Source organism: Gigantopelta aegis, chromosome 2 (assembly GCF_016097555.1).
Source record: "Gigantopelta aegis isolate Gae_Host chromosome 2, Gae_host_genome, whole genome shotgun sequence".
NCBI classification, from domain to species: Eukaryota; Metazoa; Mollusca; class Gastropoda; order Neomphalida; family Peltospiridae; genus Gigantopelta; species Gigantopelta aegis.
In genome coordinates this window covers 51,571,628-51,598,092 of record NC_054700.1, presented here as the reverse complement: position 1 = coordinate 51,598,092, position 26,465 = coordinate 51,571,628, and the positions used below count along the sequence as shown (strand labels likewise).

The 26,465-nt window shown below is 39.3% G+C and overlaps 1 protein-coding gene across 4 annotated transcripts in view; it reads right to left on the bottom strand.

The window, feature by feature from the left end:
* LOC121386832 (gonadotropin-releasing hormone receptor-like) overlaps window positions 1-26,465 on the bottom strand; it is a 227,424-nt gene that overhangs the window by 80,596 nt on the left and 120,363 nt on the right. For all 4 annotated transcript variants that reach the window (XM_041517849.1, XM_041517865.1, XM_041517858.1 and 1 more), the window contains exon 3: window positions 15,895-16,099. In XM_041517849.1, coding sequence (XP_041373783.1) covers window positions 15,895-16,099 — 205 coding nt within the window. The remainder of the gene's footprint in view (window positions 1-15,894; window positions 16,100-26,465) is intronic.

Genomic DNA, 26,465 nt, shown 5'->3' with positions numbered 1-26,465 from the left:
CTGTCCTGAAGAGACAGCCCAGATAGCTGAGGTGTGTGCCAAGGACAGCGTGCTTGAACCTTATTTGGATATACGAGGACTACTGGGTTGAAATAAAGGGTGTCATGTGACGGTTGCCATTCTCTGACTTGTTTTGTTTTTTTAAAACCGGAAATGACGATGTCAGATACTGCTACTACTATCCACAACCCGGAGCCAATTTGACAAAACATCGTACTAGCATGAGAACTAGAGGGTGCAAATAGAGGGAAGAAGAAGTTTGTTTTGTTTAACGACACCACTAGAGCACATTGATTAATTAATCATCGGCTACTGGGTGTCAAACATTTCGTAATTCTGACTCGTAGTCATTAGAGGAAACCCGCTACATGTTTCCTAATCCAGAAAGGGATCTGTTATATGCACAAATCCCACAGACAGGATAGAACGAGAAAAACCCAATCAGCAGAATAGAAGGAAAGGAAATGTTTTATTTAACTACTTACTCAACACATTTTATTTACGGTTATATGGCGTCAGGCATATGGTTAAATATATTGAAAGAGGAAACCCGCTGTCACCACTTCATGGGCTACTCGTTTCGATTAGCAGCAAGCGAGAAATAGCCCAATGGGCCCACCGACGGGGATCGATCCCGAAATAGAGGATGTCAAGTGACTGTTGCCATTTTCTGTCCTGTTTCAAAGGAAATGGCAATGTCAGATACTGCTACTACTACTACTACTATTCACAGCCTAGAGCCAATTTCACAAAACATCATAAGTTTACGTTTGCGACAAGCACTTATACCGGTCCAATCTGATTAAAATTAGCTCTACTGGTCTCACCAGTAGATCTAACAGCATTGCGTGGACTCCCATGTCCAGGTGACATTTCATCTATAAATAACAATTTAAATATCGGGCGAGACTATTTATGCAATAGGCGAACTTGTTGGTCTATTTCAACATTGAAAAAACAGGGAGAAAAGTGCAGTAATAAACTCTGGATTGTATACTAGTATAAACAAATTTAATGGCTATACCATCACGGGTTATTTTTTTTGTCTTGAAACGAATTTTATATAAAATGTTATATTGAAATTAGTTTCCGGCATACTTCGTAATTCACCCGAATCATTTCGTATATCCTCGGCATAATCCCGAATGTTTTCAAATTCTTTTCAAATCACTGGCATGATTTTGCAAGTAAGGTTTGATTGGTCGAATGAAAGGTCAACTGGACATGAGCTCCAACGGGCTGCTATTAGATCCACATGTAATAGTGGAGCTAATTTTAATTAGATTGATACCGGCCATACGGTTACATGTTTCGCATCTAGTTCATGCAGAAATGAAATCGTTACGGAAGATGGTACATTGTAAGGACGAAAAGAAAATGAAATATGTGTACTTCAAACAATACTTAATTGGTAGTACTGTTAACAGCAATACGAATTATGATGTAGTCGTAGATTTACGCTTACGTGCGAAACTAGCTTTACGATTTTGTAAAATTGGTCCATGTACCTTAAGTGGATATGGCCAGTGCACCTCGACTGGTATATCAAAGGTCATGGTATGTGCTCTATTGTCTATGGGATGGTGCATATAAAATGTTCCTTGCTTCTAATGGAAAAATGTAGTGGATTTCCTCTCTAAGACTATGTTCGAATTACCAAATATTTGATCTCTAATAGCTGATGACTAATTAATTTGTTTATTTGTTTAACAACACCACTAGAGCACACTGATGTATTAATCATCGGCTACTGAATGTCAAACATTTGGTAATTTCGACATATAATCTTAGAGGGGAAATCCCGCTACATTTTTCCATTAACAGCAAGGGATGGTTCAGAAACATCAACGATAAGCCCATCAAAATTCATCTGAGCCGTAACGTCACAATCCCCATTTGGGGTGGGGTGGTGACGCTGAGGGGGGTGTCACCTGGCCCATTTTAATCCAATGGGAATACGTGAGACAGAACCAGAAGCGGATCTAAGGGGGACACCAGGGACCTACCCTTCAAACTGTTTTGCGACAGTTATATTTCTTCTTTTCTAAAAAATATTTTGATGTTGCAGATTCCGAGGAGTGGCCTTCGGCCACATGTCTTTGGGCCCCGCCCCCTAAATGGATTTTCTGGATCCACCACTGAGAATCCTTGGTTTTACCACAAATACCACTACTATTAGTGATATATTGTCAAAATTCCGTGAATCTTTATTACTGGCTTAATTAATATCTATTTATACAAAGAAACAAAATATCAGAAAAAAAGGCATCTGTGCATATTGCCCCTGCGTGTGCTGTAACCTCACCGTGGTGCAGGGGTGTAACATTCTCTTTGAGAATGGCCAATACAGCACAAAATTGAAGTTTTGAGTAAAATTCAGTATCCGTAAAATTCTGTGATATTTGTATTTTTGCACAGTTCTTTACACTGTTTTTGTTTGTCTTGAATTTTTATATTGATGTTTATTTGCATTACCATAGTTTGACACCCAATAGCCGATGTATTTTTCGTGCTGGGGTGTCGTTAAACATTCATTCATTCATTCATTCATTCTGTGCATATTGAACATCTAATAAGAGTTCTTGGACTTAACTGATGTACATGCTAAATATCGTGACGGACAGACATAAAATGTGTGATGGACGTACGTGTCTGATCTTAATGAATTAAGTTTAACATAAAATCAACATTTGTCTTCTAAAAATTACCATAATGTACACATTTCAATCATTGAATGATGAAAAAAAATTGAGTACCGTAATACACTGGAAGCGGATTTGACTGGCACAGAGTTGTTTGGTAAAAAACATCGCAGCATCACAGCTGTTGCGAAACAGTCACGCGGTGCTAAGTGGCATTTTATCTGCAGATGGCCTCAGACCACAATTAATTTCGCTATATGTTTCTATATAGCCTTAGTGGCTATAACATTTTTATTAATATCAGCAGGCCCGTGAAGTTTTGTATGTACCTTTGCCTGCATGGGGGACACATACCCTGAAAAGGACAACCCCTGTTGTCCAGCTCTTTCTCCCAGCATATTGGTTTAAACAGACACACCCTCTAAACCAGGCCGGAGTACACCCATTTTACACAAAAAACACTACTTTTGCATGGGCCGGAATTACCACAAACAAGTCTTCAATGTCAGCAAGTTACACATGTTTACAAACTACATGCTATCCCCTGTCACTTCAGTCAAACAGTTGCCACTTCATAGCTGTCTGCCATGAAATAATCACAGTCAAACAGCAGACTACTTGCGCGGTGAAACTTCCGGATTTTGGACAACCAAATGGGAAGATAACTGTAATCTGAGGCCAGATGGTCAATGCGTCGGGGAGACAAAATTAAAAACTGATAATCGTTAATGCACGAAACGGGATTTACGGCTGCTGTTGTTGATTTTTTTAAACTTAAAAAACATGAATATAAGAACGAAAATTCGCATAGATTTTAAAAAGAAGAAGCACAAATTCAGTCATTAATGTGTGGGTGTTTTTTTTTATCTGCTCTTTTTTCTTCTTGCTTCTTTGAATCTCAAATCACTTTCTAACGAGAGTAAATTTATATAAAATGAATTCTTTTTAGCGAAGCTAGCTTTGATGTGCTCAGAAGAACATCTATGATGATAACATTTTAAAATATCAAATACCCATTTTAAAAATCTATGCATTGATTGTTACCACTCCTATATCTTAACCTCCCCTGATAGTGATAACAGTCATGAGTTTACCATTCATATACATATATAAACCTCCCCTGATAGTGATAACAGTCATGAGTTTACCATTCATATACATATATAAACCTCCCATGGTAGTGATAACAGTCATGAGTTTACCATTCATATACATATATAAACCTCCCATGGTAGTGATAACAGTCATGAGTTTACCATTCATATACATATATAAACCTCCCATGGTAGTGATAACAGTCATGATTTTACAACTCATATACACTAGTATAATATTAACCTCCCCTGGTAGTGATAACAGTAATCATTGTACCATTCACATAACTTAACCACCCCTGTTAACAACCACTATTTTACCACTCATATACTTTAGCCTTCCCGGAAAACAGTCATCATTATAACAGTCAGTATTCAGTAACAGGAAGCAACGTTTAGCAAATGTTTGTCTGCCTGTCTGTTTGTTTGTGTGTGTGTGTCTGTCTGTCTGTTTGTTTGTGTGTCTGTCTGTGTGTGTGTGTGTGTGTGTCTGTCTGTGTGTGTGTGTCTCTCTGTTTGTGCGTGTGTGTGTCTGTCTGTGTGTGTGTGTGTGTGTGTCTGCCTGCCTGTTTGTGTGTGTGTGTGTGTGTCTGTCTGTCTGTCTGTCTCTCTCTCTCTCTCTCTGTTTGTGCGTGTGTGTGTGAATGTATGACTGTGTGTGTCTCTCTCTCTGTTTGTGTGTGTGTCTGTCTGTCTGTGTGTGTGTGTGTGTGTCTCTCTCTCTCTGTTTGTGCGTGTGTGTGTGAATGTATGACTGTGTGTGTGTCTCTCTCTGTGCGTGTGTGTGTGCGTGTGAATGCATGTCTGTGTGTGTGTGTCTCTCTCTCTCTCTGTTTGTGCGTGTATGTGTGCGTGTGTGAATGCATAACTGTGTGTGTGTCTCTCTCTCTGTTTGTGCGTGTGTGTGTGCGTGTATGTGAATGCATGAATGTGTGTGTCCGTGATAGTGTATAAGTGTGGGTGCGCGCGCGCGTGTGTGTATACAAAAGCAAAATTAGATGAATTTGTTTATTTCCTTTTCGTACTTAGACTCTACTTAACGTGATTAATGGTCACGTCCTGCTTTCTATGCCATAGTTTAATGTTCACCGTCAGACATCACGACTGTTTATTTCACAAATCACGACTGTTTATTTCACATATCACGACTGTCTATTTCACAAATCACGACTGTTTATTTCACAAATCACGACTGTTTATTTCACAAATGCCAAAATTAACTCACACTTTGTATCATCTGTGACGTTTTGCAGACATCAAACAAATATAATACTAAAAAAAAAAGTATCAAATGGCTTTTCTGAAAATCACCTTGCAGTTTGTAAAAAGTTTATTGGCAAGCTTCAATAATCGATAAAAGTTTCATGTCATTCTCCAAGGGAGGTATCCTAGCGGCATTCAAATGGTCTGTATCAGTTAGGCACCATTAACCCACTGATGGACGGGGGTGGCTTGGCGGTAGAGCGCTCGCCGGAGGTCAGATGGGTAGTAAGATCGATCGACCTCTGTAGACCTGTTAGATTCCCCCGTCCCAATTCAGGGACGTAGCCTAGGGGAGGGTGGTTCGCCTGAGGCACGATGGATCGTAGGTTCGGTCGACCTCCGTTATATTTCCTCGTCTCAAGCCAGGGGTGTAGCCTGGGGAAAGGTGGTTCGCCTAAGGTTCAGTGGATCGTAAGTTCGGTCAACCTCGGTAGACCTGTTAAAAGTCCCCCGTTCCAATCCAGGGGCGTAGTCGTGTGTGGGGTGGGGGGGGGGGGTGAGTGGGTGGGGGGGCGGAGAAATTGAGGGGGAATCGAGGGTGTGTGTGTCGGACGAACCCCTAGCTGAGGCTAAAACATTATTAGACTATTGATATAAACAAACGAGTCTCCTACGCCACTGCAATCAGCGTCCGTTGACTGGTATATCAAAGGCCGTGGTATGTGCTGTGCTGTGCTGTTCCGACTGGGACAGCGAACATGACAATTCCTGCGTGCTAATTTGTTAGTCGTAGCCTTCGTGGTGGCAACGGATTTTCATACGTGTACAGCTCCCCAAAATAGATTCAGGTTTTCAGATGCCGTCGGTTATAGTCTCGATTCCCCTCTCTGGATTTACTATCTTATTTCCCATTTCAACGAATGCTATATACGACTGGTATGTGAAATACAGTGATATGTGGCGTACTGTCTAAAAATAGCCATTGATGCTAATATGAACCCACGAAAATATCTACTGGCCATTAATTAATTTTGTTGTTTATATGACTGGTTTCTAATTAAAGACGCAGATCCTAGTTTCAGTGAGTGAAAATGGACGCTAAGTTTAGTTAATCTACAAACCCACAACACACATTTGGATACGGTAATAACAAACAGAAGCTAAAGTCTGTGATATTTAAACAGGGAAATACCGTCTAAAAATAACCAGAGCTTGTCTCGATAACCATTACTTCTCAGTACGAACGTGTGTTTTTAGAATTATGAAAACTGTATTTTTGGGTATTGCAAAAAATTAGATAACCAGAAGTCAGGTGTACGAAAATTAAAATTCTAAATAATAAAATATTAGTACTTCTAATTTCAATTATCGAAAACAGTTTAATAGTAAAAAACAATACACCGTAGTGTTTAAAAACTAGAGTCTGTCACTTTAAATTTTAAAGGGACATACCCTAGTTTTTAAACACTAAGGTATATTTCTTTTACTATTAGAGCCGTTTTTGATAACTGAAATCATACTTTACTTATATTTTATTGTTTAGATTATCCATTTCCGCACATTCGAAGTGTTTTTGGTCATCCTGGTGTTTTTAATATCTCAAAATGCATTTCTCATATTTTTAGAAACGCACGTGCTTCTGAGAAGTAACAGTTATGGGGTCGAGTTTTAGTCTATTTTTAGAGGGTATTTCACCATTTCAAAGTCACAAACTCATGTTTTACTCAGTTGTAACTTTATCCAAATGTGTTACAGGTTTGTAGATTAAATAAACTTAGTGTTAATTTTCATGGGTTGAAACAAGAATCTGTCCCTTTAACGGATCTGAATCAAGAAACAGCATGATAAAATGTACGTGACAACGTCATCTCGGAATGTACGTGACATACGTCACCTCGAAATGTACGTGACATACGTCACCTCAGACGACCGGCCCACCACTGAGCTACATGCGACCTCCCGATGACGTCATAATCGTCGAACTAAAAGGGTTACTTTCCTTTCTTCTTGTAATCTAGATGATGGTAATCATATTGTGTTCTGTTTGTGCAGATAAAGCCTCTTTGTTCTGACATGGGAATAGCGTCCCGCCGTAATGGCTCAGACGCCTTCAACATAGACACCGATCTGGGACGGCTTAGTCGACGAATCCATGCAATCGTGGTTTATTAAAGGCGCAGTCTCGATTTTAGAAGTGATATATTTATTAGGTCCATAGGAACCGGGGTTTTGTTTTTATCTATTCTATATATAAAAATAACAATATTATATGTTAACACACACACGCACGCACGCACACGCACGCACACACACACACACACACACACACACACACACACATCGTTACCACAACCAGCACATTCCAGACATCGTTCCTACGTGCCCGTATCCATATTTCCGACGTTATCGTAATCGCTACATTGGCTTGTGTTGTTGTGACGCCATAGCCTACGATGGTTTTACTATATCGTAGCGCTAAGATAGTGTAGAAAATCTTTAGTCAGTGTATTTGTGATGAATAACTACAAATGAATCGATATCTCTTCTCTTTGTTTTTTGCACTACCACTCGGCGTGTAACAATAGTTTCCTAGAAAATCTTTGGCAAAAACTATAAAGTACATTGAAAGAGCACTCTTCTTTGTCACTGGAGCCTAACCCGCCGCCTCAGCATGGATACGCAATTCAAATGGAAAATACAAACTGTGAAGTCACGAAGAATTGTTATTTTCTTGTGTGTCCTTTTAAATTTTAGACTATATTGGGATGTCGTTAAGCAAAAATTTCTTTCATTTCCTTTCCAAAATAAACATTGTCATATACGTGACATCTGACTTGAATAGCTAATGGACAACTTGTTATAAGCTATGTGCTGTCTTACCGACAAGAATAAAAATTGTTGTCAATTTTGCATTATTCAGATTTTTTTATTTTAATTTATATACCACCAAAGTAATGAAATAATGAAAATCGGGTAAAAGGAAAATTCTTTACTCGACGTTTTTTCGAAGACGAGTGGAAAAGCGTAAATGATTACTAAAATAAGTGCAATTCCTTGATAATATAGGCATACTTACACATGCAGACTTTTAAGAACAAATGATTCTAAACTGAAGTGTGTTTTTTTTTTTTTTTTTTTTTTTTTTTTTTTTTTTTTTTTTTACAGCTCTAGAGCACATTGATTTATTAATCATCGGCTATTGGATATCAAACATTTGGTAATTTGACATATAGTCTTAGCAGGGGCGGCGCAGACGGTACGGCCATGGACGTGTGTGTGTGTGTGTGTGTGTGTGTGTGTGTGTGTGTGTGTGTGTGTTATATTTGCTATATCTGTGAAAATGTCCTTACAAGTAATTTGAAAGGTGAGTCTGGCAACCACGAGCCGTACCACTATTTTGTACACTGTGCCGCCCTTGCTTAGAGAAGAAACACGCTACAGTTTTCCATTAGTAGCAAGAGATCTTTTATATGCACTACACCACAGACAAGATATACCAGTCGTGATGCACTGACTGGGACGAGAAATAGCCCAATGGGTCCGCAAACAAGGATCGATCCCAGACCGACCGCGCATTAAGCGGACGCTTTACCGCTGGGCTACGTCCCGCCAAAATTATTCTATTGAACAGATATATTTGAGAAAAAATACGTGTTTTACGATCGTCTTTGCAATAAAACATCTTATATTAGTGCTTGTGATCATTTGTATTTTTGAGTAGTTACGAGGGACAGATACCAGTCTCTAGGGTATACATATATTTCAGTTTAAGGCGAACGATTGCTGTCAATCCAGCAGTCTTGGAGTAAAATATATATATAAACCCACAAATCAGTAATTTGTTCGACGAAAGAGCCATCATTATAATCACCACCAACACTGTCTGTATCATCATCCGCATTACGACCATCAGCATTATCATTATGTACCATATACTAGGGAACAGCGATGTGATAACAAACATTTTCAAGTCGCAAGTTATTCTAAATAGCGATGGTGCTGGAGATCGCGTATTTTCCAGACTATATCGCAATAACATAATATATTAGACACCAAATATACGCTAATAAAAAAACGAAGTTTATTTTGTTTAACGACACCACTAGAGCACATTGATTTATTAATCATCGGCTATTGAAATAGCTCAATGGGCCACCAACGGGATCGATTCGAAACTAACCGCGCACCAGGCGAGCGCTTTACCACTGGGCTACGTCCCGCCCGCCTTTAAAACAGAGTTCTGGTGTGTCGTTAAATAAGGAAGGAAATGTTTTATTTAACGACGCACTCAACACATTTTATTTACGGTTATATGGCGTCAGACATATGGTTAAGGACCGCACAGATATTGAAGGAGGAAACCCGCTGTCGCCACTTCATGGGCTACTCTTTTCGATTGGCAGCAAGGGATCTTTTATATGCACCATCCCATAGACAGGATAGCACATACCACGACCTTTGGTGTACCAGTTGTGGAGCACTGGCTGGAATGAGAAATAGCCTAATGGGTCCACTGACGGGGTCGATCCTAGACCGAACGCGCATCAAGCGAACGCTTTACCACTGGGCTAAGGGTAACAATTTCCGTCATTCCAGCAGCCTTGCAATAAAATATATATATAAACACCCAGAAACCAGTAATTTGTTCGACGAAAGAGCCATCATGGTAATTAGCATTATCAACACTATTATAATCACCACCAACACTGTCTGTATCATCATCAGCATTACGACCATCAGCATTATCATTATGTACAGCGATGTGACAACAAACATTATAATCACCACCAACACTGTCTGTATCATCATCAGCATTACGACCATCAGCATTATCATTATGTACAGCGATGTGATAACAAACATTTTCAAGTTGGAAGTTATTCTCAATAGCGATGGTGATGGAGATGGCGTAGGATTTTATTATCCAGACTATATCGCAATTAACGTATTAGACAACAAATATACGCTAATAAAACAAAGTTCTGGGTTGTCATTAAAAAACCCCAAATAATGATAATGATAATAATGATGATGATGATGGATATAGTGATGATGATAATAATAATATCAACAACAATAATAAAAATAATATTAATAAAAATAATATTATTATTAATAATAATAAACAATATAAAAACAAAAATAAAATAAAAACAAACAAGCGACTCTGGCCCTCCTTTCCCACCCTTCTCCACCCATTTATAATTAAATGTACATTTGAAAGTGACAGTTTCAGCAAAACAACAACAACAACAACAAAAAAACGAAAACAAATGAAAAAAAGATCACGAACTGATAGAAAAAAAGACAACAAAGAAAAACAAATCAATAAGAAAATAAAAATATCGTCAATGTTGTAAAAATAAATCCGTGGCCTGGCTGAGCCGGTCGTGTTAAGAATTCGCCTCAACAGCACGACCACGCTGCACGAGCTATGCGAATAGAGCCAATTAGTTGGACGTGAGAAGGCGATGTCACCCGAGTGTCTCCCGAGTGTCTTCCTCGTACTTCAGTATTTCCATGAAACGGACACGGCCGTGCAGCTAGTTCCGATCACAGGGACAACAACACTTTAACATTCTCAGTGGGCTTCGACCGACCTCGGTGGTGTCGTGGTTAAGCCATCGGGCATAAGGCAGGTAGCTACTGGGTTCGCAGCCCGGTACCGGTTCCCACCAAGAGCGAGTTTTAATGACTCAATGGGTAGGTCCACTATACCCTGTTCTCTCTCACTAACAACTAACCAACTGCCCAGGGCCCCGTTCCTCAAAGCGATCTTAGCCTTAAGATCACCTTAAGTGCATAGCTACCTTATGCACTAAGGTGATCTTAGTGCAATGATCGCTTCATGGAACGGAGCCCTGGACAGACAGCCCAGATAGCTGAGACGTGTTCCCAGGACAACGTGTTTGAACTTTAATTGGATATAAGCACGAAAATAAGTTGAAATGAAATGAAGCGTGCTTCACACACGAAAAGAAGAAGAAGGAGAAGACACAACTGTTGCAGAGATAAGTTTATGTGGTGCTAATGTAAATGATACGTTCATGACGTCATTTACAAATTTGAGAGTGTTGGGATTCCTCAAACACCGTTAACAAAAACGTTAGGCCCAAAAAAAAGAGAGAAAAAAGTTAGTTTTTTTGTTTAACGACACCACTAGAGCACATTGATTTATTAACCATCGGCTATTGGATATAAAAAATTAGGTAATATGACATGTAGTCTTAGAGAGGAAACCCGCAACATTTGTTTTTCATTATTAGCAAGTGATCTTTCATATGCACCATCCTACAGACAGGATAGCACATACAACGACCTTTGGTACACCAGTCGTGGAGCACTGGCTGGAACGAGAAATAGCCAAATGGGGCAGTTGATGAGGATCGATCCTAGACCGACCGCGAGCGCTTTACAACTGGGCTACGTCCCGTCCCTTAAAAAACGTTATGCCAAAAGAACTGACATTAAAAATGTTACTCCCCAAAACGCTGTACGTCCATTGTATACACGTTTCGCTTGATCTTCCTGCGTATATCCTTCCATTTGGCACTTTAATTTTATTTTTTTATATCAAATTAAAAACCAGTTATAAATTAAATCGCTTCAAACACGCATGGGGATGGGATGGGGTGGGCAACGCACTATCTTTAAAGTTGGGGGAGCAGTTCCTCCTGCCTCCACCCATGTTTCAGGTAAGCTACCACTGAAAAAATGTTACGGTCAAGGCTTGGAGTGCTAAGTGCAGAGGAAGTCTTGGACGTTAATACTCAACCAAGTGCACCATGTGCACCGGGATATGGACCCAATACTTATTTTCCAGCCAGCCTTTAGTCCGATGGCTAACTGTCACCCCCAAAATGGTAATTCATTTGATGTGGCTGACAGAATAAAGCGTCATCGTCACCATCATCGTCATCATCATGATCAAGATAATCACCACCACCACCACATCATCATCATCACCACCACACCACCACCACCATCATCATCATCACCATCTTCATCATCACCACCACCACTACCATCATCATCACCATCATCACCACCACCACCACCACCACCATCATCATCACCACCATCATCATCATCATCACCACCACCACCACCATCAGCATCATCCTCATCACCACCACCACCACCATCACCATCATCATCATCACCACCACCACCACCACCATCATCATCATCATCATCATCACCACCACAATCATCACCATCATCATCATCATCGTTATATTAACGTTTACCTCACATCGTGACTCGTGTGATATCGTATTGGGTGTTAATTGTTACTTTAAGTTACAAGCACATGTGTACAGTGCAGCTATTTCCTATATCAATTAGACTGGATGATCATCAGAAACGTTAAATCGATTCCCCTCTTCTGCGCGTGACACGACCGCAACAATAGCACGCATACCACGACTTTCGATTCATCTGTCACGAAACAATTAACTGTGTACAGCACATGACATAGCCATTCTTTGAAGGCCAGACATGTATACACATCACCGTACTAACTGATCCCAACACACTGCTTTAACCAACAGTTCATCGAAAATAAGGCTTCTTCGTCTCATGGCCTTTACTCGGTTCACTTTCCTCGGGTGCCATAGTTTCTAGTGCTCTTTAACTCCATTCTGTTGGTCATTTCTGTCTGCCGACATTTCCATTTACCAAAGTGCGCGAGTCTCGAATCCGCTAATTTACTTAGTACCGTAAACTGCAGTGAAGCGATGCACAATCAAGAAACAGGGCTGTGTGAATAGCGCACAGAGACGCTTAATTAACATTCCCCTTGGAATTGTGAATGGCATTAAAAGTGGTAAAAATCTGAAAGCAATTGAGAGAAAGTCACGAGTATATTGAAAGGAAACTGTCAAAACGTTTCTGAATTACACGGAAAAGTGATTTCTCATTCAGATATCAGTTTTCATTGTGGATTATTTAGATTTGATGGCACCCATATTTCTGACATTGGTTCAGATATTTGTTATTTATAATTTACAGGAACTATAGATTTAAACAAAATAATAAATATGTTATAGTCAAGAATTGGGGTCACTTGATTTGCACGGCGAACAGTTTTTCCCTTGGGATCACAGAGTTTGTTTGACCGGTTTATACCAGGGAATAGGGGTTTGGGTGTTCGGTCTCTGTATACCAAACTGGCGAGTATGTAGCAATAATGATTGTTGAAGCTTTTTAATATGGTTATTGTCTTGATGCTGGAGCAGAATGGGGGAGGGATGTAGCTCAGTTGTAAATATGCTCGCCTGATACGCGATCGATCTAAGATACAAAATTATGCTATTTCTTGTTCCAGTCAATGCTCCACTACTGGTGTAACAAATAACGTGAAAGTACTGTACTGACTGTGGGATGGTGAATACAAAAGATACCGTAAATCCTCCATTCAAGGCAGGCTTCTATTTATTTTCAAAATCATTTTCCTGTTCTGCTGTTCTCGCCATGTGGTTAAAATGTGACGTCATGCAACGGAAGTGACGAGTATAACACGGTAATTCACCTGACAAAGCTAGAAAGCGGAACAAGGCAGGCTTCTATTCTATTCTATTTCGCGACGCTCTGAAACCCAGCCTCTAATCGAGGCAGGCTTCTATTCAAGGCAGACTTCTATCTATTTCGCGACGCTCTGAGACCCAGCCTCTAATCGAGGCAGACTTCTATCTATTTCGCGACGCTCTGAGACCCAGCCTCTAATCGAGGCAGGCTTCTATCTATTTCGCGACGCTCTGAGACCCAGCCTCTAATCGAGGCAGGCTTCTATCTATTTCGCGACGCTCTGAGACCCAGCCTCTAATCGAGGCAGACTTCTATCTATTTCGCGACGCTCTGAGACCCAGCCTCTAATCGAGGCAGGCTTCAATTCAAGGCAGGCCTCTGTTCAAGGATTTACGGTACCTTGTTTTAATATCATTATCTCTATGGCTCTTAACTACATGTCCGACGCCACGTAACCGTAAACACAAATGAGTTGAGTGCATCATTAAATAAAATATTTCTTTCTTTCTGTCCATACTGGGACCGACCTCGCTGGTGTCGTGGTTAAGCCATCGGACATAAGGCTGGTAGGTACAGGGTTCGCAGCCTGGTACCGGATTCGACCGAGAGCGAGTTTTAACGACTTAGTGGGTAGGTGTAAGACCACTACACCCTCTTCTCTCTCACTAAACACTAACCACTAATTTACTGTCCTGGACAGACAGCCCAAATAGCTGAGGTGTGTGCCCAGGACAGCGTGATTGAACCTTAATTGGATATAAGCACGAAAACAAGTTGACATGACATGTTCATACTGAAGCGCAAGATTAGTTGTTTAATAATGGATGAACTGTGTATAAAATGTACGTGTAAAAACAATAAATCTGTGGCTATTGTCTTCCAGTAACGTTGGGAATCGGTTAGGATTTCCTCATCGATCACCCGTTATAATCGGTTTGCACCAACCGAAAGTTTCATAACCGTACGGCGTATTTGAGTTATTAGGACTATGCACCTATTGTCTTGTTCACAATTACCGTTAACATTTCCAGCGACAATCAATTGTGAACTTTTATAATCAAACGTCACATCGGTAGAGTCTAGCCGATTCATGTTCCATTGTAATTGATCATTTTGAACGTCACTATCTTCCACTATAATAATTGTTTGCCATTTATTAGGAAGAACTGTTCATCTATAACATAATAATACACAGGGGCTCTTTAACAGTTACGAATCAGAGGCGGATCTTGGGGGAAGGGGCCCGCCCCCCCCCCCCGTTAAATTTTGCGACAGTTATAATTTTATTATATATTAATTTTCAGTATTTTACGACCCCCCTCCAAAATTCCTCCAAAGTTCCCTTGGCATTCCGCCTCATATCATTAACCCCCCCCCCAAATGGATTTTCTGGATCCGCCACTGCGAATCGCTGTAACCGCTTCTCCTCTAATGCTTTGTACTGCCGAAACCCTTCTTTGTACTTACCCGCTGCCGCAGTTCGCAAGGATCTTTCTGAACTATATATCGTGCTAAATATTGCGAACAAAGATGAATTCCATAAATAGGCCTACATTCGTAATATAGGCCGCCATCTTTATTACTTGACACAGAAGTGGCTATGTACACGGTGGCCGTGTGTGTATAGCCCTGGCTAATGAGGACAACCTATCTATACGGCGGCCATATTTTAAGGTGAAAGCACACTGTAAGACCAGCTAAACATTCCCGAGTAATATAGTAAAATAAAAAAATAAACCTATATTCGAGACTGCAGCTTTACCCGATAGTATGGGCTGTTATGCAAATTTATCATCCATTAAAGGCTTTTGTAGGAGATATCGCTGGCACTACAATTTGCGATATCTTCTGCGATCTTCTAGAAGATGTCGCTTCTTTTGTTACGTCACTGTACGTTTAAGCGCTAAACCTGTCATTAGTAACGTCACACCACTATCGCTCTGCTAGTTAAAGAGTCTACCGCTGCCGAATATACTTGCAAATGAAAAGAATAATAATGGATGATAAAAACAATACCCTCCTCGTATCTTGTGATATCATAATTTATGAGCACTCGTTGATAAAAGTATAAATATGATATCACAAGACACTCGGGGAGTATCCTCTATTTCTAATTTTATTTTATACATTTTGTAAAATTTATTTTGTAGCTTCTTTGCAGATCTTACATCATGACATAACGTGTAAGCTTTTTAAAATATTTTTTATCACATTAATGTTTGCCATTGTATCCAAAATTTGATACAGAGTTTGTACTCGATCTGTCAGTGCCCCCCACCCCCCCCCCCACCCCCCAATCCCAAAGTCGTTCCTACGGGTCTGCGTAGCAGTTCAGACTAGTCACGTATCAACACGAGAAGAAACCGAACACACTGAACGGCTCAATAAATAATAATACATGTATTACCGTAGCAAGTGAAACTTACCTGTATATTCTTTCGATTTCCTTGAAATAGTACAAAATATTAACCCGTATGCAGTCCCAATCGTCACCAAGGGTATTACGAACATTAGCAACAACGAAGCTATTGAGTACAGCTGTCTTTGCCATTCACCGGCATAGGAACCAAAAGTCACACACTGATAAAATTCCTCCTCGAATGGGCCTCTTCTCACGTTGAATATAACAGCCTGAAATGTGAAGAGCAAAAAATGATAAAGACTTTCCAAAAGTAGAAAAACAGAAACAATATTTATCGTATATATGTAGCGTGTATTTAATTTAATTTCAACTTATTTTCGTGCTTATATCCAGTTAAGGTTCAAGCACGCTATCCTTGGCACACACCTCAGCTATCTGAGCTGGCTGTCCAGAAAAGTGGGTTAGTGGTTAATAGTAGCGTGTATGAAAGAATGAATTAGTGAATGATTTAATAACTGTGTATGCATGTGTATATGTGTACAAAACACACACACACACACACACACACACACACACACACACACACACACACACACGTAGCCCCCCCTCAAAAAAAAGAAAAAAAAAAAAGAAAAGAAGAAGAAGAAAATACAGAAGTAAATTAAAAAAAAACTCACGGAAAAAACAACTGAAAAGCATAATAAATACGTAAACGCCAGAAACATGTAACAAAGACAAAAATATTACACTAAGGTGAAACAATTATATCGAGTTGGTGTATACTACTTTATAACTCATATAGTTAAAAATATCTTGATACATATATAGAGGATTCGTCACGAGTATGTTTTAATATGAAAAATATTAACCGAGTCTATGTTAATCGGTATTTGTCGTGGCTCTGCCGAGACAAATATCTGATTAACTAGACGAGGTTGATATTTTACATATTAAAAAACACGAGTAGCGAATTCTATTTATCCTATAACACTTCTAAAATAACATTCTAATTACTATTTTTTTTAGTAAATCACAGTACTAAAGTCACCGCCATCAATAATATGACGTAATCACGATTAGCACAGATGACGTCACACATTTTAAACAAATCTTTGAAAACGTTACGCTCAGGTACACGGGTCTTGTTGGCTTGTAAGCAAATGACCCATCCACAGCAACAAATTACCTAGAGACCTTGCAAATTTGCATACCATTATTAACCGGGTTAATAAAGTAAATTATCACATGAGTTTATGACATGGATATCATGGGTAAGTTACAGGATAAGCAAATGATACGTCCCACTAGAACGCCAAGTGGGATGTAACACTTCGTGATGTCATCGAATGGCGCGCTACATCCTTACAGGAACGTCAACCAAGCATTTGAGTGATATAAATTAAGATCGACTATAGGTAATATATACGATATTAAACTCGCTTCCATTTGGTATCATGTTTATATCCCTCGTGAAATAACTGTCATTGGAACTCGCTAACACTCCAGACAACTGAAAATTATATCACTCGGGACATTTCGTTTGGTTTGTTTAACAACACCACTAGAGCACATCGATTCATTAATCATCGGTTGTTGGATGTAAAACATTTGGTAATTTCGACATATAATAATCAGAGGAAACCCGCTACATATTTTGTTTTCAAATGCAGCAAGGGATCTTTTATATGCACTTTCTCACAGACAGGATAGAGAGAGAGAGAGAGAGAGAGAGAGAGAGAGAGAGAGAGAGAGAGAGAGAGAGAGAGAGAGAGAGAGAGAGAGAGAGAGAGATAGATCCAAGGCCTCCAAATAGCTACTCCTACCAATAAAGGCATCATTAAATTTTATATGCATTTTTTTTACATCCCAAACCTGAGATACTAGAAGTGGTCGACATGATAGTAGTCACGCAATTTAAAGGTGTATGTGTGTAGAAGACGGGATGAATAAAAGCATCGTATATATAGTTAATTTCCGATGTAAATGAAACTACAACAAAACAACAATGGCGACACTTTAAACCTCCTCCTCCTGATGTACGCGTGTCCAGTATCCATCTGACCACCTCTTCCGCACCTCATACAGGCCCGGGCTTTCAATTACAAACTATCAAGGTCATGGTCCCAGGGTTTAACGTAACCATCAAAACCGCACCTAACTGATCATATGTTTTGTGGCGGTACAATAAGAACCAGGGCGCAGTAAAAAATGGTTTACTCCAGGGCGCAGTAAAAAGGGGTTTACTCCAGGGCGCTGTAAAAAGGGGTTTACTCCAGGGCGCAGTAAAAAGGGGTTTACTCCAGGGCGCAGTAAAAAAGGGTTTACTCCAGGGCGCAGTAAAAAAGGGTTGTGCAGTAAAAAGGGGTTTACTCCAGGGCGCTGTAAAAAGGGGTTTACTCCAGGGCGCAGTAAAAAGGGATTTACTCCAGGGCGCAGTAAAAAGGGGTTAGTTTACTCCAGGAGAAAAAAAAAAGAGGGAACTAAAAAGGATAAAGTTTGTATTTTTGGTGGATGCGATTGCGCTTTGCTGCCCCCGTAAAGTAGCCTACGACCCTAAACATCCTGAAATATGTGTCTAATCTAAACAAGAAAAACCATTAACGCATTCAAAATCATATCGTTGCACATGGCAGAATCAAAAGAAGGGTATTTTTTTTACAAGATCGTGACTTCTCCCACGATTTCATAGTCTAGCCACCTTCCCACTTCCCCATACTAAGGCCGTTGTGGAGTGCCATTATGAGTTGAAATGTTTTTCCAGACTTGTTTAATACTTATTGATAAAGTAATATTCCCCGTGGACAATACGAAGAGTCGCGACTTTAATCCATTAAAACACGACACCGCCGAACATCGTTAGTGGAACTTTATCACGCAACTCTCTCGGCCTGCCTTACAACTGTGGCTGACGTTTTATGCAAGCGGCCAGTCAGATATGACGTAATTACTGACGGGAGTGAGAAAGAAAAAGAAAAAAAGAGAGTCGATAATGGCATATGTTTAAAAGCAAGGATTATATATCCCGAAGTAATGGGCAATCATGGCATTAATGTCGTGTTTTGGTTTTATTGCGCGTGTCCGATACTTGCTTGAGATGTATCCGAATATCTTCATTATCGTCAAGTAGTTTGCATTTACATAATATGAAGCTTTGCGTAATAGGTCATTAACTTCTTGCTGATGACGTTGATGCTATCCATTAGTTGGTGATGTTCTGTAAGGAAGCATGGACGTACACATGTGCATGAAAAAGAAGAAAAAAAACCCTCACATACATAAAAATGTGAAATGAAGGCATCCGGTTAGCAAAGAAAGATATGTTTATTATGTACTGTTTAACAGACATGATAGCACATACCCTGACAGGGACACTGGTTGGTGCACGTCTACCCTTCATTATAGACTATCACCAACTGGTTGTGAATAATATTTTACATATTAACATGCATACTATTTTACATTTCACATGTATACTGCACGCCGTATGCTGGACGCCGTGCGTGTACGAAAGCGGCCTAAAGGCGTCGCCACACAATATGAGTGCCGAGGACGAGAATAGTCTATTACAAAGAAATCGATGAAATCGTAATGTTATCCTGTCACAATCTGCTATTCTCGTGGCTTTTCTCATATGTTAAAGTTTGTTTCTTTAACGACACCACAAGAGCAGATTGATGATTTTGACGTAAACTTAGAGAAGAAACCCGCTACATTGTTTTCAATTAGTAGACAGGATTGCAGTGTATTTTGGAATGCTGTATATGCCCTTGTTTTAAGTTGCACCCCCCCCCCCTTCGGCTGAGGGTTTCCTCTCTCATTATCTGGTTGGTCCTTAACTATACGTCTCAGGCCATACAACCGTAAATAAAAATATGTTGAGTGCGACGTTAAATAAAACATTTCTTTCTTTATTTATTTTCTATACACACGAGCAATCACAGTATTTTATTTCCGTCTTTAGGGAAGTCGATTAAACCTTAACAATGTGCTTCAACAGTGGGAGCGAAAAGTAATTTAGTGCTAGAGCATGAAACCTATAGTCTCCTCCAGTTGGATCGGTAGGGTACTGATAATCCTAATACATATTGTGAATCCATAGGGAACAAGGGCGATTTTTTCCTTCCTTTGTTTTTACATGTATTTTGAATGGAAACGTAAAACATTAAAGCTTTCGCACCATTCGAACCGTACATAAATAAAACGTGTGTAATGGCGTGTGTTTCATAACATGTCAGAATATATTGAACTATTTCAATCAGCTTCATCAGTTTCGATAATGTAGCCTATCCTAGGGGTCCGTTCAACAATTATCTAACGCATATTTTTATACCCCTCCACCATGTGACGCTAAAAGACTCTTCCCTTTAAAGGCATACTGTCACGGATTTAAGGAACTTATTTATCTAAAAACGGATAACAAATAAAAATTACATTAATTGTTGGGAACCAAATCTAGCTATCGCATTACCTAAACTGAACCATGATGGAGTGAAATCCATGTCATCTTTCTCGGCAATTTTAGTTTTTGAATTATGGACCATTGCCATAATTCAATTATTTTTAAAAATGTCATTAATAAATGGAGTATGGTGGTTATGAAGATGGTTGAATAAAGTACATTTAGGGACAAATCAAATTATTTTTGTTCAGGTAATACTCTGTTAGACCATTAAAGGGACATTCCTGAGTTTGCTGAGTTTACATATCAAATATATTGTTTTGCATAAGATATTAGTGGCTGTATATTAAACGTGTTTCTGATCGTTCTAATATTTGTACTAGGTTAAATGCCATCTTATTTTCTAAAATATTGTTTTTTCGTACGTACGAAATTATTTGAAGACAAAATCCAGTTTGGGCTTCTTACAAATATTAAGACGACGAGAAACACATTGAATATGCAGACACTGATATTCTAAACAAGAAAATATATTTCATATGTAAGTTTAATCGTAGAAATATTTTATTAGTCGGAAACATCTTACAATGCAGCAAACTCAGGAATGTCCCTTTAAATAGGTCAGTGGTTTGTGACAATATGCCTTTAATATCACGTTACGGCCGTCAACACTCCCTCCTTTGCTGTTTCTATCACCATGACGTAATTTGACCTATTTTATTGGATTTTTCTGTTTGTAGTTTCGTTTCGTTTCTTTAGTAATAAAAACAAGAAAGAAAATCATCTCTTAAGGAACAGTTATACTACAGTTAGGATGGGTTTCCATTGACAAATGGTGCAATAAATATGTCTAACCACGCACCTCTTTACCCCCCCCCCCCCCCACCCCACCTCTCACCGAGCCACACTTTCTTATTACGTCATGCAACGTCACTTAATAAGGACGTGGTACATGAATGCATGTATGTTTAATGACACTCCAGCACAAACATATATATCGGCTATTGGGTGCCAAACAAAAATACATATGATTATTTCTATTAAAAAAATAAAAATTGTATAATTATTTAAAACACAGTGCAAAAAGCTGTGGGACTAGAACACAAAACGGGCGGGACGTAGCCCAGTAGTAAAGCGCTCGCTTGATGCGCGGTCGGTCTGGGATCGATTCCTATCGGTGGGACCATTTGGGTTATTTCTCGTTCCAGCCAGTTCACCATGACTGGTATATCAAAGACCGTGGTATGTGTTGTCTTGTCTGTGCCATAGTACATATAAAAGATCCCTTGTTACTAGCGAAAAATTGTAGCGGGTTTCGTCTCTAAGACTATATGTCAAAATGACGAAATATTTTACATCCAATAGCCGATGATTAATAAATCAATGTGCTCTAGTGGTGTCGTTAAAGAAAAAACAATAATAAAAAAGAAAGAAGAACTACACAAGGCGTGGTACAAGTCAATCACCACAAAAGGTTTACGAGGGGTGTACATAATATGGTTATTGCACACTTGCGATATTTTGACCAACAGCAGAGACCATCGTTCTGTTATGTCGAACTCGGGGTTATCGGCTGTCGGTCGAAATATCAAAATTGTACAATAAGCAATCTTCGCAAACCAAGGTACCATTCCGTACGAAATGTAGTATACTATATTATATGGAATAGTACCTTGGCTTGCGAAGTGACATATTAACCATTTATACCACTCGTACGTTTATGTGGTAACTTTAAAGTGACAGATTCTTAATTTTTAAACACTACGGTGTATTTTTTTATATCATTGGAGCCGTTTTCGATCATTGAAGCCAGACATTACTTAGATTTTATTGTTCAGATTATTCATTTCCGTACATCTGGAGTGTTTCTAGTAACTCATTTTTCATATTTCTAAAAACGCACGTACCTCTGAGAAGTAACGGTTATGAATACGAGCTCTAGTCTATTTTAAGGGTATTTTCCCCGTTTCAACGTCACAGACTCTTGTTTCACTCCATTGTAACTTTACCCAAAAGTATTACAGGTTTGTAAATTAACCATACTCAGTGTCTATTTCCACAGGATGAAACTGGGATGTGCGACTTTAACAATGATTTTGGCTGTCTACATCATAATTTATGAACAATAAACATAGCGACGAAGAAAGAAAACCAGTTCGCATGACATGATGACGTAGATCACGAAAGTCTAATATTTCTTAAGCCGACACCACACGATACGAGTGCATTGGACTAAAATAACAAATTACACAGCAAACTGAAGAAACCACAATGTTTGTCTTGTCTGCAGGCTATTCTCGTGTATATTATCGTTCGAGGCACTCATATCGTGTGGAGGAGCGGGTCGTAGCCCAGTGGTACAGCGCTCGCTCAGTGCGCGATCGGTGTGGGATCGATTCCCGTCGGTGGGCCCATTGGGCTATTTCTCGTTCCAGCCAGTGCACCACGACTAGTATATCAAAGGCCGTGGTATGTACTGCCTGTCTGCGGGATGGTGCATATAGAAGATCCCTTGCTGCTAATCGAAAAAGAGTAGCCCATGAAGTGGCGACAGCAGGTTTCCTCTCTCAATATTTGTGTGGTCCTTAACCATATGTCCGACGCCATATAACCGTAAATAAAATGTGTTGAGTGCGTCGTTAAATAAAACATTTCTTTCTTTCGTATCATGTGGCGTCGCCTTTACTCAAACGGTTTTCGGACAAGGTAACACATTTTAAAACCTCTGTAACACTGATCAGTGATAAGCACAGATGCGAACGCTTAAACCAATAATTCGGTCATCCACTAATCTAACATGGCTTGAATGAATTGTGCCTCAAGCCAGCCTTTCTAAGTTAAGGTTTGCGAACTATTCTGACTGGTTTCCGAAGTGGTAATTCGGTTTTACGCTGAGGGTATAAACCAGTCTAGCGCACGTTTTTCTGGCTGAACTCGACATAGAAGATGTTTCCGTTTGGAGAACGCTTCTTTGTAAGGACCATTCAACAGTTACGTAACGTTCTCTGTAGAGTGGTGCCACGGGGTGGTTAAAGTTTGTTTTGTCTAACGACACCACTAGAGCACATTGCTTTATTAATCATCGGCCGCTGGATATCAAACATTTGGTAATTTTAACACATGTTGCAATTAGTAGCTAAGCAAGGAATATTTTATATGCACCATCCCACATATAGGATAGCACATACCACTGCCTTTGATATATACCAATGGTGGTGTACTGTCTAGAACGAGAAATAGCCCAATGGGTTCACCACCGACGGGGATCGATCCTAAACCGACCGAGCATCAGGCGAGCGCTTTACCACTGAATTATGTCCCTTCCCAACATGAGCGAGACTTATCGTCGGATATGGTAAAAAAACAAAGATTTTGCGTTCGTATTTATTGAACGGCGCTGTATTAAACTCGACGGATATTTTTAAAAATCAAATCATTTATCAATTGGTCAATACAGAATTACGGTTTGTGCCAAAAAAAAATTAAAAAAAGAAAAAAAGAAGAGAAAAAAGAAGAAGAAGAAGAGACTCCAAGACTAATGTTGTAGATAACTGAATAAGAAATACCACGTGACGTCACGCCATCTTTTTCTCTCTCCAAGTTTCGTATTATATATTTGTTCATTTATCAATCGGAAATAGGCGAACGAAATCCTTAAACACTTATACCTATTTCTGTCTTCAAGAAGGTCAATAAAAAGCGAAATAGCTCTTGCATAATTGATCAATAACAACACAATGACCGGTTTTACGTCAGACTTCTACTTATGTCTAGATCAATAGGAGACACGTGTGTTGAGGCCCATTTTGTAATAAACGACCCATTTTGTAATATGTACCCATTTTGTAATAAAAAACGACCCATTTTGTAATAAGTACCCATTTTGTAATAAAAAAACGACCCATTCTGTAATAAACGTAGGTACCCATTTTGTAATAAAATCGGACCCATTTTGTAATAAAAAATAGGTACCCATTTTGTAATAAAAAAAAAGCCCATTCTGTGATAAAGGCTTAAAACGTCAGAATACGACATAGATGTTAAATATATACAAATTGAAATAATGTTAAACTTTGTATTTAGATTTTTTCTCAATGGTTGGGAGTTCGTCAGGGGTACGAATATGTCTTAAGGTTGATTCTGTAAGTGAACCTATTCAGTTTTTCCGTTCATCCATTACTCCAGACCGCTCGCTTGAGGTGCTTGTGTCGCAGGATCGAACTTCTGTGGACTTCTGGTATACTAAAAGCCCTGGTATGTACTATCCTGACTATGGAAAAGTGCATATAAAATATCCTTGCTGTTTTTCGTAACCCATCGTGTGGTATTATCTATCATGATCGGGGCGGGATCTAGCTTAATCGGTTGGACGTTCGCCTGGGGGACTTGGGTAACAGGATAGAACCTCCTCGGTGAACACATCAATTGTTTTTTTTGCCGTTCCAACCAGTTCCTTCTCCCCCCCCCCCCCCCCCGCCCATTACGCCACGACTGTTACATTATAATCTAAGTGTAGATATGTGTAAGAGAAAGTAACCTACATGAATGTGTTGTAAAAGCCGTAGCAGCTGATTAAAAACAGTGGGTTTAATTGACAACTACTTAAGCTGAAATACACTTAAACTAGTATCCGTCAAAAGTGATTTCCCACTGACACTCCCTCCCCACACCCCCAGCCGCCCTACCCCATCCCCCACCCACCACGAGAAAGTGAACAATACACATAAAACACATGTGATCATTCAGCCGATGGTTGTGGAAGTTAATTCTACAATTATTGTGTACAGGTACTGTCCATTAACCGATTTACCGCTTACACTGTACTTTAGTTTGCCGCCTGACTATGTGCTCATATGCGGTCTTGAATGCATATATATATATATATATATATATATATATATATATATATATATATATATATATATATATATATATATATATTGTGACGGTACATGCTCTTAATTTCTTTTCGCCTGTGACGATATTAATTGTTTTAGAGGACCGTGTGCAGTTCCAAATGCACTTAGCCCAGAGGGGCAACTTGTTACGTAATACCTTTGCGCGACGGTCGTCGAGCTGTACGCCTAATACACACTCAGAGCAAGTGTGGAGGCCATGTGGCTAATAGTTACGTAATATCTCCGGTAGTGCTGTTTATGGCCAGGGGATTGCTCGCGGAATGGCGACAGCCAGTCTGACGATCAGAGAAAAATATGCCGGCGTGGTGGTTGTGGAAAATCCACATGATACGTGAGGTACCGCCTTGTACCCCCAGGCGATATTCGCTGTCTCTGAGAGTTTTGAATAAATAGCTAGGATTTTAGATATATCGGGGAGAAACAATTTTGGAAGTATCCAGGGGAACGGCTGTCCGTCCACTGAACGATCTATATTAGTTCAGACGGGACTTTGGTAAATATATATTTTCTGCTCTGTGTATAACCTTGATGTGATTGATGTGACTTTAAATATTTTAATACTGTATTATACCAATATTATTTAGACGGTGCTGCCGATCATCTGACGCAGTATTCTGTAGGCTCACCGTTCTGATATATATATATATATATATATATATATATATATATATATATATATATATATATATATAAAGCTTAGCCAGTCATCCTAGAGGACCTAGGTAAACTGTAGGTTATTGTCTTTATTGTGATAGGTACCAGTATTAATTCTGTATTACAAGGTTATTGAATGAGTAGTTAGGGTTAATTAAAAAATTAACCAGTTAGGAATAGTGTTGTAATTCCTTTATTAATTAAGTTCCCCTGGAAGCGTTTCTCCATTATCGCACGTGTGTGTGTTAGCGTTTCTCAATTATCACACGTGTGGGTGTTGTGTCACGGTGAAGTGATTAGCATATTGTGTAAACTAGACACCTAGAGATTAACTAATTAAGTGATCAGTTCTGGGTTGATATTATTGTTGTTATTAATTAACTACCGCGGCAGTACATTTGTCAGCGTAGGTTAATACAGATTCCAAAGTGTATTGTGTTTTTGTTGTGTTTTCTAGTGAACTAAACGTGCTATAATAATATACACTTTATATAAGATCTATCTCTGATCATACCTAGACGATCCACATTAGGGTATAACCGCCCGTTACAGAGAGATCTAATAGATATACAGTTAGGAGAGATATTTGGACAATCGTGTTTTATTCAGTTACGGGTATTATAGAATCCCCGTGACATATATATATATATATATATATATATA